The 15,090-nt window shown below is 40.9% G+C and overlaps 1 protein-coding gene across 1 annotated transcript in view; it reads right to left on the bottom strand.

Moving 5' to 3' along the window:
• Positions 1 to 15,090, bottom strand: part of SEMA3E (semaphorin 3E) — a 105,486-nt gene that overhangs the window by 13,299 nt on the left and 77,097 nt on the right. The window contains exons 7-13 of the mRNA XM_044423425.1: positions 14,277 to 14,391; positions 13,531 to 13,600; positions 12,232 to 12,376; positions 9,431 to 9,653; positions 7,328 to 7,419; positions 5,284 to 5,325; positions 917 to 1,083 (exon numbers count right to left, since the gene is read on the bottom strand). Of these exons, the coding sequence (XP_044279360.1) occupies positions 917 to 1,083; positions 5,284 to 5,325; positions 7,328 to 7,419; positions 9,431 to 9,653; positions 12,232 to 12,376; positions 13,531 to 13,600; positions 14,277 to 14,391 (854 nt within the window). The remainder of the gene's footprint in view (positions 1 to 916; positions 1,084 to 5,283; positions 5,326 to 7,327; positions 7,420 to 9,430; positions 9,654 to 12,231; positions 12,377 to 13,530; positions 13,601 to 14,276; positions 14,392 to 15,090) is intronic.

Here is a 15,090-nt window from a genome sequence, read left to right as displayed (position 1 = left end):
AAAAGCAGCGATGGGGCAGCAAGGTGGTGGTGGTGAAGAACTGGATTGCAACTATGGAACTTGGGAAGAGGATATCGATTCCCATCACAACCATAGTCTAAATTGTCATGCAAGCTCTTTATCCTGCTAAGGATAACATACAAATGTGAACCCATTTCTTTCAGTGGTACTGCCCCAATCCAATCTCTTTCCCCAGCGGGTGCTTTTAAACAGGAAAGAGAGAGAAAAGAGGGAGGGAGGAAAGTCTGGGAGATCCCAGACTTCTTATCCATTTCGTTTCACCCCTAGATTTTGCATCTGAAGGTGGGCTTGAATTCCTGAGCAATCTTTGACTGCCTGCCTCTAACTGACAAAGAACTTTGGATTATGACTTTCCTTCTTCTATAATAAGAAATGCCTCATGGTCAAATACCTAAACCAGTTCAAGCGGATCAATGCACACTGGCATTTGTTTTCCTGAGCAGCTACCCTTTATACATTTATTATTCATTATATTACAACCACTGAAAGATGTTTTGAAAAAAAGAACCAGGGAAAAATGGGTAAAACTGGTACAGCCCATCTGAGTGCAGAAGAAAGAAGACCATAATCAAATATTCCACACATCACAGTATGCTAATATGCTAGTTTCAATCCTTTGAAGCTATGCGAATAAAACATTGGGTAATTTTCCTATACAATAGAATAACAGAATCAAAGAATTGGGAGGTGTTTATAGGTCATCTTCCCTCTTGATACAGGAAATCCAGAGCTAGATCATCCCAAATGGATTGCTGTCCTGCCTCTGCTTGAAGACCTCCAGGGAGGAAAAGAATTATGGCGGCCATGGACTCTTCCTGATTCTGGAAGAAATGGAACCTTCTAGTACAGAAAAGCCTATGTACCATTTGATTTGGATATGAGAGAAGTTTCTCACCTCTTTGCCTGTGTGCCTGTTGGGTAGTATCTGGAACAGGAGATCCCGTCCCAAGCGCAGTAAGGATCTCTTGCTAGGCAGCAGTCAGCACAGGCTGTTCCGTACATGTCACACTGATGGAACTTTACTTGTGCAATGGCAGACTCCGATCCAACATAAATTTGTTGCTGAAAGGAACACACCAAATACTTCAGTACAACCATCTACTCCTAACTAAGAGGATCCTTTGCTTCAAACAGAGTGGTAGGAGACTGTATTCCATCAATATGTATACAAGCTGGTATCCCTTGCAGTTCTATCGTGTACTGGACAATGACCACGAAACAAAGCTTGTTAGGTCACCAGTTTGCTTGGGAGAAGCATTGCCTCCCCCACCTGTAACTTAGCTCAGGTGTTGCGAACCAAGTAGGGAGCAAGTGCTGTGTTTCCTGTTGTCCTATGTAGGAATTTAATATACACTAGAAGAAGCCTACATGCGTTTAACCTGATCAAAGTTGGACACCTTTAGAAAGTGAAAGTACACAAAAAGTGGAAGAAGTGACTCCAAGAACAGAGGACAACTGAGTCAGGCAAAACTAGTTGAACCAATAAACACCATGGAGTTAGGGAAAAATAAGATTTATGGCAGACCATGCAGAGGTATGTCATCTAATAGTTAAAACTGGCGCATGCATGTAATAACAGTGCAACCATGCTGATGTGCAAATGTGTTTCTTTTTTCAATGGGCAAAGGTCACATGAAGGAGAGGTATGGGCAGATGTGAAGGGATGGGACTAAAAGTCTACAGTACCCAATTGCACCAGATCGTATGTTCATGTCTAAAACTACAGAAGGGTAGGGAAACTAATTAGGTCGATTTCTTCCAGCATCATCTCTAACAGAAAGCTTTAACTGGTGATGTGAGTGAGCTGTGCTCTTGTAAGCTGATAAACTGTATCCTCATCTTCTGCTCTAAACTTTTTAACAAGAACCATGATATGATCTTCCTTCTATTTCATTACATTTGTACATCCTTCAGTACTTTTGTCAGTAAAACCTATTAAATGCAGCTGATACCTCCCAGGGAGACTTCCATTTTGTGATCAAGCTAGAATGTGACAGAACCATGGAAAATGGCTCTTTATGGTATATGATATGGGTGTATATGAGTTGTAAGCTTGAGTGGGAGAATTGGAAAATCTCTGCAGAGGTCTAGACTCACACATCCTTTTGTTATGCAAACTGCAAGCAATAGCAGCAGTAATGTTCCAGTTCCCAGGGATGGAATAGTTTGCTAGTTACATCTTGATACATGGTAAGTCTTGAGGAATCTTCTGTATGCAAGGAGCAATCAAAACATGAGGCAGACCTATCTCCACCCAGCAAGGGATGAGATAATCCAGCCGACTGTGTGAAGAGATACAGCCATTTTGAGGCTACCTGAGTTGATCTACGCTTTAGACTTTCAGAGCTAGTGATAGTTTGGGCTGCTGGCAGCCTCCATGGGGTCCTGGGGTGGAAATAATGCATGCTGACCATGGATTGCAGCACTCAGTGCATCCCTTTACTAGTGTACTTTGGAAATAAACCCAAATATTACAAGATGCCAGCAAGAAGCCTTCAGTAATCTCTTCCCAAAGGGAACCAAACCAGGTTAAATCTGTCGTGCCTTTGGAATTTCTTAGCACTCCAAGAAATGAGGCTTGCATAATAGTACTTTAGATACAGCATATATTGAGTCTGACCATTTTGCCTTGAAGTGCTTAAATCCCTATGCTTTTTCAGACAGTCATGTTCCATTTACAAGCAACTGCCTTTTCATAAAGTTCCCATTTTGTTCATGAATCAGGAAGATGGCTTGCTTACTTCTTGGTTGATGGTAATATACAGTAGGCCAGAGCCTCTAAAACAGCTTGAAACTAGCTTTGTGTGTGTAGAGAAATAGATCAGAAAGAACTGGAGCATGAGTATGCATTGATATTTAAAATTCTAGACATCACTCAGGGAAAACTAATTTTATATGGCATATTTGGTTGCACAACAGTAGCAAAGTTATTTTATAGAATGCTACTTCCTCTGAAGTAGAGGAAAAAGCAACAGCCATGAGTACATGAGAAAAAAATATATGGGGAGCAGGAGGAAAAGAAACAAATAAGACTGAAGTATATTTTGCATCACATTGCAAATCTTCCTAAAGCATCTTTATAATTTGTGTAAATATTTCAATCCTTATTTTATTTAATGAAATTAAACTGATTTTAATAAGACATAGTGACAGATACTTTGAGAACTGCATCCTTCGTAACATCATTTAACAGGGCAATCCTATGTGTATTTTACTCCAAAGTATATCCCACTGTATTCAGTGGTATTTACTCCCATGTAAATATGCATACACTTCTGTTTTTAAAATTTAGTTGCAGTCTCTAAGTCAGCCTTCCTCAGCCTGCATGTTTGGCTTACATTCTGAACCACTGGCCATACTGGCTGGGCCTGATGTGAGTTGAAGTCCAAAACATTGGGAGGGCACCAGGGTAGGAAATGTTGCTTTACAAGCAAAAATGCAAGGTTTTGGCCAGAATAAAACAATTACAGGGAGCCTTTGTGTTCTGGCTCGCAGAAGTAGGTCATCTGAAGGTGGAAAGCTCTGCCTTTCAAAGCTAGATGATGGAAATGCAGCCAAATCTTTTTTCAGTCTGCAGAGGCATGGTTGAAAGCTTCTCATATTGAACCCCTTGTCCTCTATGCTGTTGCTACAGGTCCAGGAGCTCTGGCAAAATATGACAACCAGAATCTGAGTTGTGTCAGAGTCACCTTGAGATTGTGTCAAAAACAACAACCCTGATGGTTGTAAATGAGTGAATGTTACATCCTCTTATATCCTCACTTGCAGATTGCTAATGTGGATCCTTTAGATTTCTGGACTGCAGTTTCTATAATCATTGTCTGTTGGCAGTGCTGGCTGGGGTTGTTGGGAGTTGTCATCCAAAACATCTCATGGGCACCAGGTGAAGGAAGGTTGATGTAACACAATTCTAGACGTAAAATATCCAACCCAAAGGAAGAAAGGGAGGCAGGGTTTATATAAAGAAGATAATGCAGAAGAGGAGAATGGGGATTGAATATGCAATGAAAAGGTAGAGGGGAAAACTCCTTACAGGGAATCACATTCAAGACTTAAGGGATCCAGAATGACTTGGCCTCAGAAGGCAGGCTGCTGGTAGTGGGCTAAACCTTGAGGAAGGAATCTCAAAATAGAACTGTGGATGTGTAAGAGGCAGTTTCTGGAATCTCAGCATAAGATACTTTGACTATCTCAAGCTGGCACTTTTTCCTCCAGCAATTTTGCCAGCTGTGATGGTTGGACTCTCTAGGTTTGTTTTGTCATTGGCTCCCACCTTTCTAATATTCCTTTGAAAACTTTCAGGGAGGACTCAGGGATTTTCTGACACATGAGACTCCCATGACTGAGGGCTTGTCTGAAGAAAATAACCCTTATATGTGGAAAACTTGACATGGTGGGCATGTCGTGAACGGAGCTGGCTGGAGCCAGGGGTCAGACTAGATGGCCTGGGAGGCCCCTCCTGACTAGCTCTGTTTCTATGTGTCTATGTTAGCCTTCTCCTTAAAATGCTGGTTTTGTATGTGACAAAATGTTTGCATGGACAAGTATCCACCATGGGATAGAGGCTTATCCCCACTGTAAGAAAGGCCTTAAGCATTTGTGAACAACCATAATATATTCCATTTGCATTACCTAATTAATATTTGCTGGGGATGGGGAAGAATTTCATTCAGTTCACATTTGTAGTGAACTTGCAAAATTTGCACTTCCTAATCAATATGTGAAAAGCAGTTTATTCTTCAGCATTTGCACTCCTCTAGATCCGTTCTCCAAACAACAATAAAAGCACAATTAGAATGTGCATATTAGTAGAAAGTGCTCATGCAAAATATGTATATTTGGAGAAAGTGCACACAAAAATGTGTACATTAGAAGTGGTGAAACATACCAAAACAAATTATACAAGGGAAAATATGTGTACATTAGATAATCATGCATGTAAAAATTCACATAGTAGGAGAAATGTGGAAATGCATAAGAAATTTCAGCAGCTTTTTGTTAAGGTTGAAAATTAATGAGAAAATAGGACTAAAGACCAGGAAGATGAGAAACTGGAAAACTGCCCCCCCCCCCACAGAAAATGGATTGATTCATCCATCTGGACTGTTAGCCTTTTAGCTTCTTTCAGGCTTTTTACAGGCATATCACTAGAGCACGACCCTTGAAATGCACTTCAAATTTTGCTTCAGATGTAAATCAGTGGCATATGCAATCAAACTTCAGAGTAAAGCCATATAATCGTTGACTCAGGACAACACTCACCCTTTTGGATGAAATTTCCATGGATATAACAGGAACTGGCACCTGGAAATAAAGAGCGTTTTCTTTGATTTAGGAAACAGATTGCCTCTGTAGTTACAATTCAAGGAGGTGGTGATGATGGAGGACACACAAATGTTATTTGTATTCATTCAACAAACACTGCCTGATACTCTGTCACACAAAATGCCATCTTTCTGGTTCTCAAAGGCTCTCATATGCCATTTACCAGGCAGTAAAAGGGTTCATGAAATCAAAGAGCTGCATAAATCTCTCCTCCCTTCCTTCACACATTTAAGTCATGTGTAATGCAGGCACTCCATTCGGACAGTGTTACTATTACTATTACTTTTCTGCCAGAGTTACCAAGGGAGTGTACAAAAATTAAAAAACCATAAGCACACACACACGTAGCTAGGCATGCATGAATGACAGTACAGGGGGTGTTGTCTCAAATGAGAAATTTGCTGCTGCTGCTGCTCCTCCTCCTCTTCCTCCTCCTCCTCCTCCTTTTTGGAACAATCCCATAAACTGGGTGGTTGTGCATATAAACTTACTTCATGTTCACATTATACTATAAGTGCACAGTGAGGTAGAAAGAGGGGACACCCACCCATAAGTACCTAAGAGGAGCCCTGCTGGAGCAGACTGAAGGTGTATCTTTTCCAGCATTCTGTTCACACAGCAGTCAACCTTTTTCCTGTGGGAAACTGCCAAGTAGGATCTGAGTGCAACTATCCTTGCTCATATTTCCCAACAACTGCTTCTGACCCTGGAGGTAGTGTACAGCATTCAGGATAGCTTTCTCCTCCCTGAATTTATCTAGCTTCCTTTTAAAGCTATCCAAAACAGTGACTATCACTGCATCTTGTGGTTGCATTGTACTGTGAAACCTATCTGTAGGACATGAGTATGATAACCTTAAAAAATATAATCAAATAGCAATATAATGCTTCTAGTTAAACCAGGAGTAGGCAGCCTGTTACCCTCAAGATGGTCTGAGCGATAACTCCCATCAGCACCAGACATCTTGGCCAGTTATGTGGGATTATAGCAATTATAGTCCAAAAATCTAGACAGCACCATGATTGAATCCTGCTCTCCAGATCCATTTAGGCTACAGTGCTATGCTCTGAGGAAGGATACATTGATCACAGTGTGACAAGATGGTACTGGAAAGCTGGATACCACCTTGGTGGCCCCTGGCAATTTTGTGGCAAAGAATAAAAATAGGCCAGCAAATGAAAATACTACTATTTCTACGATGACTACTACTAATAGTAATTTCATGCATCCTTTTGTGAACAGTAGCATCCATTAGTTGGATGCTAAAGTGCATAAATGTTAACATAAGCACCTAAGGGGAAACAAGAAAGCAGTAAAACTGGCAGAGGGCTGTTAATGGCTTTCTAGGGCCAACAGTGTTTTAACAGATGCAAAACCCTAGAAACCTCAAGTAGGAATTGTGTTTAAAGAACTGTTCGTGTTTGACATTAAATCAGCAAATGGCAAATACAGAGAGAAGTGGGGGGGAAAAGTCTCATTTTTCATATCACAAGCAGACAGTTGGGAAGACCACAATCTGTAAGGCAGTCATTCCTTGTCTGAGCTCAGACACAGCCATTCTCTGAATATATATACCACAACAATATATTACAATATGTTTTGTCTGTCCCATCATAATAATCCAGTTTTTTTTCAAGCCAGTCCTAGAAGCTTTCTTGGAAGCTTTGTGGTTTCCCAATTCTTTGCCCTACTCAAGGCCTTGCACAATTTAGGTCATTATGATTTCTAATATTATTGAATTTCTTTTTCAAAAAGGGCCAAAGCAACTCACTAAACAATTCACAAGACAAAATATACTAAAGCCACAAACTATTTGCATGGAAAGTGCCAAAACAGCACTCAGGGCCATGTCTGGTTGTGCTGCTTAAACTCTATACCCTCTGTGAGCTCTACCTAGCCTCATTCTGGCTAGGCCAAATGCCAGACTGAGGACCTTGAAGTCTTATCAACCTTGTAAGGCAGAGACAGAAAGATACTTTACCTTGAACACTTGCAGTTCTTCAAGAATCACTTCCTCCATTGATTCTGTGTCTTGGTTGTAAATTGTAATGACTTTCAGTACAATTCCATTATCTGTAGGTGAGTTTCAAGACAATAACAACCACAACAGACAACTTAGTACGGGTAACAATTTTCATTTACTGAAGGACAAAATGCTTTGAAACTAGCAAGTAAAATAAGAAGAAGGTGAATATATTGGTTTAGAGCTATGTTTAGTTTAGGATAGACCAATTAAAATAGATGGGAGTTAAATTAATAATGACCAATTGTCCCACATGGGTCAGAGGGTCTGCTCTATGGTACCATTTATAAAACCCATTTTCCATCCGCTCTAAAATACAGAAACACTAGAAAAGGAACTTTTGGTTGATTTAAGGTTTTGCTTGTGTGTTGATCTAAGAGCCACACAAGTTGTTACTCTTAGCTATCCCACCTTTCCTCCTAGTCCCATTTTACTCTCGGAACAACACTGATGAGGCTGCTTATGCCCCTGTGGCAAGGCACCAGAAAACATATTGTCTGAGTAGAGAGTTGAACCCAGGACTTCCCAATCCTAAGCTAATTTACTAACTGCCATACTTCACTGGCTGAGGGAAAAAACCCTGGAATATCCCTACTATACCTCTGTAAGGTGATACAGTCAAGGCACAGAGAATAGTGACAGACCTTAGAACTGTGACTTGGACACTGGGCATCGCCCTTTAAAACTGCAAACACAGGAAAGGATATGGTCACAACTCTTCCCTTTCTCATTGGTGGTATGTAACACACCTGAGCACCAGCTCATGACACCGAGTGACATTGGGATAGGTGACTTGGCCCCAGCAAGTATGGGCCAGAAGATCCACAGCGCTTTTCTGCTTTAGGATATTCAACAGGCCATGTCTGATGTTTAGGATGTGGGATCGTAACCCTGATAAAAATGAGTTTGTGACTAAACTCTGTTTTATCTTTTCATCAAGTCTGCAGGAATCAGTGATTGGCCAAATTCATAGAATGAACTTCAGGGCTGGTTGTGGACTTGTCTCCGGGTCACTAGAAACTCAGCCCAGTATTCTAACCACTACTGCAGACTAGCGTTTGTGTTCAATGCTCACAAGTGAACATTGGCCAGGGAAAAGGCAGGATGTAGGCCTCCCCAGGGGGTGTGGCATTTAAGCCAGATCACACTTGTAGCCCTGTGATTATGATTGACAAGACGCAAAAGTAACAAATCTGAATGTCACAGAAATTATGTCATTAGGGTCAATTTAGCTAACGTCCTTTTAAACATTCCTTTAAAAGACAGGAGTTCTGGAAGATGCTCAGAGGTTAACATTGCTGAAAACTTTAGTTAAAAAACACAGGAAAGGCACTGCATGAATTCTACAGATGCTTGCACTATATCTTCAAACTGAGAAAATTACCCCAATTGGAAGACTCTTAAAAAAACAAAGAAGAGCATTCTGCCTCAGCAGAAAGTGATGGGACAGGGTTTAAAACAATTGGACACTGAAGTGATCCTAGAAGCATTTATGCTGTTCTGCTCCCTCATATCTCACAGCATGGAAGGCATCAATAAATCTGAGTCACACTTAGAAATCATACCACTGAATTTCTGATGATTTGAAAGATTTGTCCAATTGTTGTCATCACTGCCCTCATTACTATCATCTTCAGTTAGATTTAGTCCAAAAGCATGCAGATGCATTTTTACAGGAAGCAGACCCAAATAAAAGTTTGAAGGAGAGAAGGAACTGAGAAGAGGTAATATATGATGAGCCAATTTCCCCTTTGCTATGAGAATGGAGTCATTTTGCCCATCACAAGGAATGAGATCAAAGGAATGCTGGACTCATTGTAAGACAACAGACATGCATTCCCTAAGCTAACAGGATATGGCAATCACAGGGAAGCTGGGGAGAAAAGAGGAAGTGAGCATGGGCAGGGGAGGAAGCAGGAAGTGGGCATCAGGAGATGCATCATTTAAGGTCTGGAGACAGCCAAGCCAAGAAGAAAGAACAGCTTGTTGCAGGCCTGGAAACTGAGTCAGGGGAAAGGAAAACTGAGTTCTTTTTAACCCCTTTCCCTCTTTTTCATTTACCTGTCCCAATAAATAAGACATCATATTGCCCATCTTCTGCTTCCACTCTATCTACTGCTATTTGTTTGAGTTTGTATTTCCCATCTGTCTTCACAAGAACAGGTTTCTTGTGAACAGGCCTAACTGGTTCATACATTAGTGGATGACTTCTAGCAAAGTGAATTGCTTCATCTGGGTAGTCTTTGGTGCTCCCATACAGACCTCCATTCACTTTGCTGGCACACTGGAAAACAGAAAGGAGACATGGTTATGTTATTGATAACTGGTTATGAAAATGAAAGCAGAGACTATCCACATATGAGGCTCACTGTTATTTCTAACTTTAGACATGCTCATTAGCCCCCTTCAGGCATTATCCCTCAACAGGACACACCAACCTATCTTGCTGTTCCAGCACTAACATTCCTGCCTATGACCTTTGTGTTTCCAACTTTTCCGTCCATGTTGAACAGGAAGGTGTGACTGCATCTATGTCTGTCTGCTCAAAATTGCATGTAGGCGCTTCCAACACCTGAGCAATTGAGAATTCCCTTTCAGTATTGCACCTCATCACATGGGGCAGACTTCCTGAATCTGGTGCACTCCTCCAAACATGCCAGACTACAGTTCACATCAGCCCCATTCAGCACAGCTAATGGCAAGAGATATGGGAGTTACAGTGTCATACATCTGGATGCAAGCATCAGGTTGGTGAAAGCTTGTATGGAACATTCTGCTGGGTTCCAGGGGAACAGGCATCTCTGACCCCTTCAGTACCTCCCAGGACAGGGCCTTGTGCCATCTATATAGGCTTATCTTTCTTATTGAGGTGTATTGCCAGGTCAGGGCTAGGTCAAGGGCTATTAAAGCATCCAGGTATTGGGTGAGATTGAGATATTATATGCATCACACTTTGAGAAAATAAAGAGAATAAATGAACTGCGTAGTTTAAAAACCAAATATGTTGGAAGTTGCATACATGAACGTTTGAGATCAGTTTGGACATTAACTGCTGCAGAATCTGCTGTGGAGGTTAGAAAACCTGTCCAAAATGAAGCTACAGCTACAGAGCTTTGAGATTGGTCACTGGTCACTTTATATCACCAGTCAATCTTCAGATGTTTCCTGGGGCTTTCCCCCTTTCCCCATCATTGGATGGTTCCCTCTTTTCCCAACCACCAATCAATTTTTCTAGGCTTTCTTTACTTTATATGAACAGCATTTATATACCTCACATTCTGGCTTTCCCCCAGCTTCTTTCCTGCCCTAGCTTTATTGTATAGTCGCACCCTGAAGTGAGCTAGTATTTTTTGAATTTATTTCGCTGAGATGCAGAACAGTGTAAAATGCCGTTGTTTTGTAGACAGTTTTACATTAGACTGCTCTGCTCTGGGTTCATTATACCTTACTTTGGAATAGCTTGCTTCTCAGGACAAATGCATAGTTTTCTGTCTACCTAGGATGGGAGCCTGAGGTGATATAATGCTACTAGGTAGTTCTATATGTTGCTTTTCTCTGTATAATTCTGGAGAGATATCTTTGACCGTGCCTTGTTTTACTTTTCGTCCTGCCCCTTTGCCTCTGGCCCAGCCCACCATTGTAAAGTGACCCTTCCTGAAAAGGAAGTTTTAAATCTTTTGGTAAAATTAAGGATAAAGTTCCTCTAACTCATTATGGATTCTTCTGTTCCATCTTGCCTTGTGCTTTTTAATTGGAGCCATTTAGGATTCTGTTAGAAATATTTTAGTAATCATTTATTTCCTCCATGGCTCTTGAAAACAGTGCAGTTTTAAGAAAGATTTCAAGCACAGCCACAGTAGCAGGCTCTCCCAATTTAAATTGGATTTTCAATCAATAAAGTGAAATAAAATACTTTTCATGTTTACTGGAAACACTCAGTCTCAACTTGTGTCAGGGCTGTAATTGACACTAATAAACTCCTGCACTTGTCAAATGAGGCAGTGTTTATTTTCCTTTTCTTGGGGCTTGGCTACTCTGAGCTATTTGCTCTGTGTTGGGTCTGAAGTGTATTTTCTAATCAGCCAGCAGTGGAATTTATGCTGGCTCCTTGTCATAAAAGGCAAAGCATGTGGCTTTCAGCAGAAGCTCAAATGTCTGGTTTTCCATGCATGGACACAGCCAATGAAACAACAGTGCCAAATTCTGTTGAAAAGTTCCAACCCAAGCAAGCACTGAGAACATCAGATTTGGCTGGATTTAAAACATTTTTTTTTCAAAAATCTGAACAACTCTTAAAGGCATGGGGAGTAGCTAGGTCATCTACACATATGGGGTTGGTATTTCATAGCACTCTGATGTTACTTTGCAGTGCCATTTTCAAAAGCACTGCGGCAGAAATCAAACAGAGGACTCAACTGATCAGAGTGATGCTTACAGCAACAGCAGAAGCTCTGCCAAGTTCTGGTCAAGATTTACTACAGAATTTATCCATGCTTGGGCTCTGCTTGCATGACAGCCAATTTTTCTGCCCATTTGTTATTGGCTAGCCAAATGAAAGGTGTTCTGATCTCAAAAGGTGACAGTGCAATATTGCACATCCTTGAGCCCAGAAATGCAGCAAAAATATCTAAGTCAAGGAATGGGCAATGGAGAATGCAGTCAATCTCACCATAATTCAAGCTCTTTTATTATATGTTTTCCTATAACTTTGCAGTGCAGAATGCTCTTGAAATGTTATAGCAAATGCTTAACATCATGCCAGCTAGGGACTGAGTCCTTATCAGGATTTGCCTAGTCTCAAAATATAAATAAAATACTCTATTCTATACTAATGGCTAAAAAGGAAATTCTTTTGCACTTACTGATCCAGGTCTTGGGTATGGCACTTTCCCTTCATATACAGACCAGTGGTATTCTGGTCCCTCTTTGTGAGCATATGGTCCATTAAAAGCTGCCCGAATACTAGCCATATGATAGACACATACAGCATATCCTCGGAATATGTTACTGCAAAATAAAAATTGAGGAAGTAAAGTCTCAGATAGAGTACAATTGGACTATTGAATTAGCCAGGTGGATAAAATACGATAGAATAAAAGAAAATACAATGGAATAACACAGAAAACCTCATAAATGAAGATACATGCATTGTTTATCTACTGTGTGATATATCCCTTTCTTTTTCAGCTCACATAACCACATAAACAATTGCTTTTTATGAATCAATTGTTCATAAAGGTGACCTTGCACCTTTGTAAAGGGGTGGTTGAGGATTTCATTTGGTACACATCTTTATATGTATCAGCTATTGCACATAGAGGGGCTCACTGTTGAATAAGAAGTGAAAGATCACCCTCTTCATTCATCAGTATCTGTGATATTTAGTAGCAGGAGTATTACTAGAAGACATTATCTGCCCAAAGGTGGAGAAAGCTGGAGTAGACCAAGTGCCTAGGGAAAGATCCTTTGGACAGCAGTATCTTCTATAACTTGCCTCCATATTTCTCTGACTCCCTCAGAAAGATCAGTTATCTCAACAATTTTCATGAATGTTATCAGCAGTTTTCTTAAAAAACACTAACTGAAATGAAGCACTTTCTTAGCACAAAAGCCCCTACACCAATTCTCCTGCAGTCTGGCAGATACAATCTGCTCCTAGTGACTGCAATTATAATCTAATTCTGACCAAGAAAAATAGAATTATGGTTATCCCCCCCCCCCCAAATAGTCAATGGGAAGTACAAAACCTTGGCTTCAGCTGTGGTACTGAGTCGAATTGGACAGGCTCTGAGTTATTCTGAATGACACAGGACCATTTTCTGAAATGCCAAATTGGCATCAAAGCTGAGGTTTGGTGCACACCTTGAGGGCTTATCTATAAGCACAATCCTTTTGACATAAATGCTCCTGCACTTCTACTTCAGGAAATGAATTATAAATTCAAGGAGATGCTGCATAAGTATAAAACTGCACAGTGAATTATAGGCATTTCCTCCTTTGACCAAGCTTCAGCTCTGGTTTGCTATGTTAACCAACTTTCCTTAAAAAAATAAACTCCCTTTATTTGTTAATGGGTACATTGGCTATTTAAATTTACTGTAAACCAAGTTCCTCAAAATGTATCTGTCAGACCTCTAGTGCCATCAAACATGTTTGCTTACCTTGTAGTGTTGAAGAGTCCAAATATCACTGGGTTTTTGTTGTCACGAGTCTGGAGCAAAAAGATATCCTCTGCAAAGGTGAAGCATGATGGCATTTAAATATTAATTAAGCATTCCTATTTCTGAGTAGCAGCAGCTTTAGTTGCTGTTTATACTACCCAGCAAGGAAACAAGTTTATACTTTTAATTCTGTTGGCTTACTACTGAGACTAGGGGTGGTTAATGTGCCAGGATAAGCTATGGTTAATTGTGATAGGAATGAGCTGAGCAAGCCTTGGGCACAAACACCCCTCTTCTCTCCTGGTGGGGTTGTGAGGAAGAGGTCAGGAGTTTCTCTTCAGTGTTTGATTAACTGCAGTTTAGCATTATGACTGAACCCTAAATTGTGGTTAAACTTGACTACATTTTTTTTTGAAGCAAGACTATGTCAGATCCTATGGTTTCAAGTTGACTTATTTCAAAGAAGCAGGTAGGATTAACCACAACTTTTTGGGTTCAGATGAAAGGGCAAGTTGTGTTTAATCAGAAATCAAAGCAAAAGCTCTATTTTCTTTCTTGAGGCTCTGCTAGAAGAAGGCAGGGAAAAGCTGCTGTGCAAGACAGAAACTCACCTAAGCATAGCCTCCACCCCCAACATGGCTTATTGTGTCATCAAAGAAAGGTACTATTAGCAAGGACTTCTGCATAGCTGTGGATGCTCACTAGATTTTTACAGTGGGCTATGTAGCCAAAAACATGGAACTCACCTAACTCGTCAAAATGTGTGTCAATGCCATTCCTCCCTGGCACAGAGCAGATCAATCTGGTTTTGAGAAAAGTGGTCCATTTATTCACCAGCATCCGTTGTCCACCCATATCATTCTGAAAAGCAAGGAGGGATAAAGTGAATGTAGCTTAGGGCCAAGTTTGAAGACCTGTTGTATCACAAGAGATGCATTATTAACAGCAGTTAGGGGAAGGGGAAATTTGGACCAGGCCTCTGGTGCTTGGATTTAACCCTTCCATCAGTTCAAAGTCACTCTCCCCAAAAATATGGTATTTACCCACTGGGCAAAACCCTGTTACCTGCTAATGAGTTACCCTGCTAATGAGTGTATGTTTTCCATGGGGCAGTTAGCTTGGGGGCGAGTGTAATCTCCTCTGTGTCACAATGCCAATGTGATCAGGGTGGAATGGTACGGGCTACTATTAACACTTAAAATGCAAAAAGAAACTCATTCCTGGATCTTCACATGATATTTAAGGTGGGGCGAATGGCCTGCCACAGAAGATTCTGCTGATCATCACATACTCAGACAGTGAAGGTGGAATCTCATGGAAAAGCATCACTTTAGCCAGCACTCCTCTCCTAACACTTCGCACAGAGACATGACAAAGAAGTACAGTGGATGCCCTCCCAGTCTCCCTTCTGTCTGATGGCAGGGAGACTTCCCAGAACTGCTCATGGCATGGGAAAGAGATGTGACTGTTCCTCTTCAGCTAGGACAGAGAAGCATGAGAAATGGGAAGCAAGTGTGCTTCCACTTCTCTCGTTCATCATCACATCCAAAATAGATGGCG

The sequence above is a fragment of the Varanus komodoensis genome, unplaced genomic scaffold (genome assembly GCF_004798865.1).
Source record: "Varanus komodoensis strain SLA01 unplaced genomic scaffold, ASM479886v1 scaffold13_3, whole genome shotgun sequence".
NCBI classification, from domain to species: Eukaryota; Metazoa; Chordata; class Lepidosauria; order Squamata; family Varanidae; genus Varanus; species Varanus komodoensis.
The sequence above is the reverse complement of the archived record's forward strand: the minus strand, read 5'-3'. Positions and strand labels throughout refer to the sequence as shown.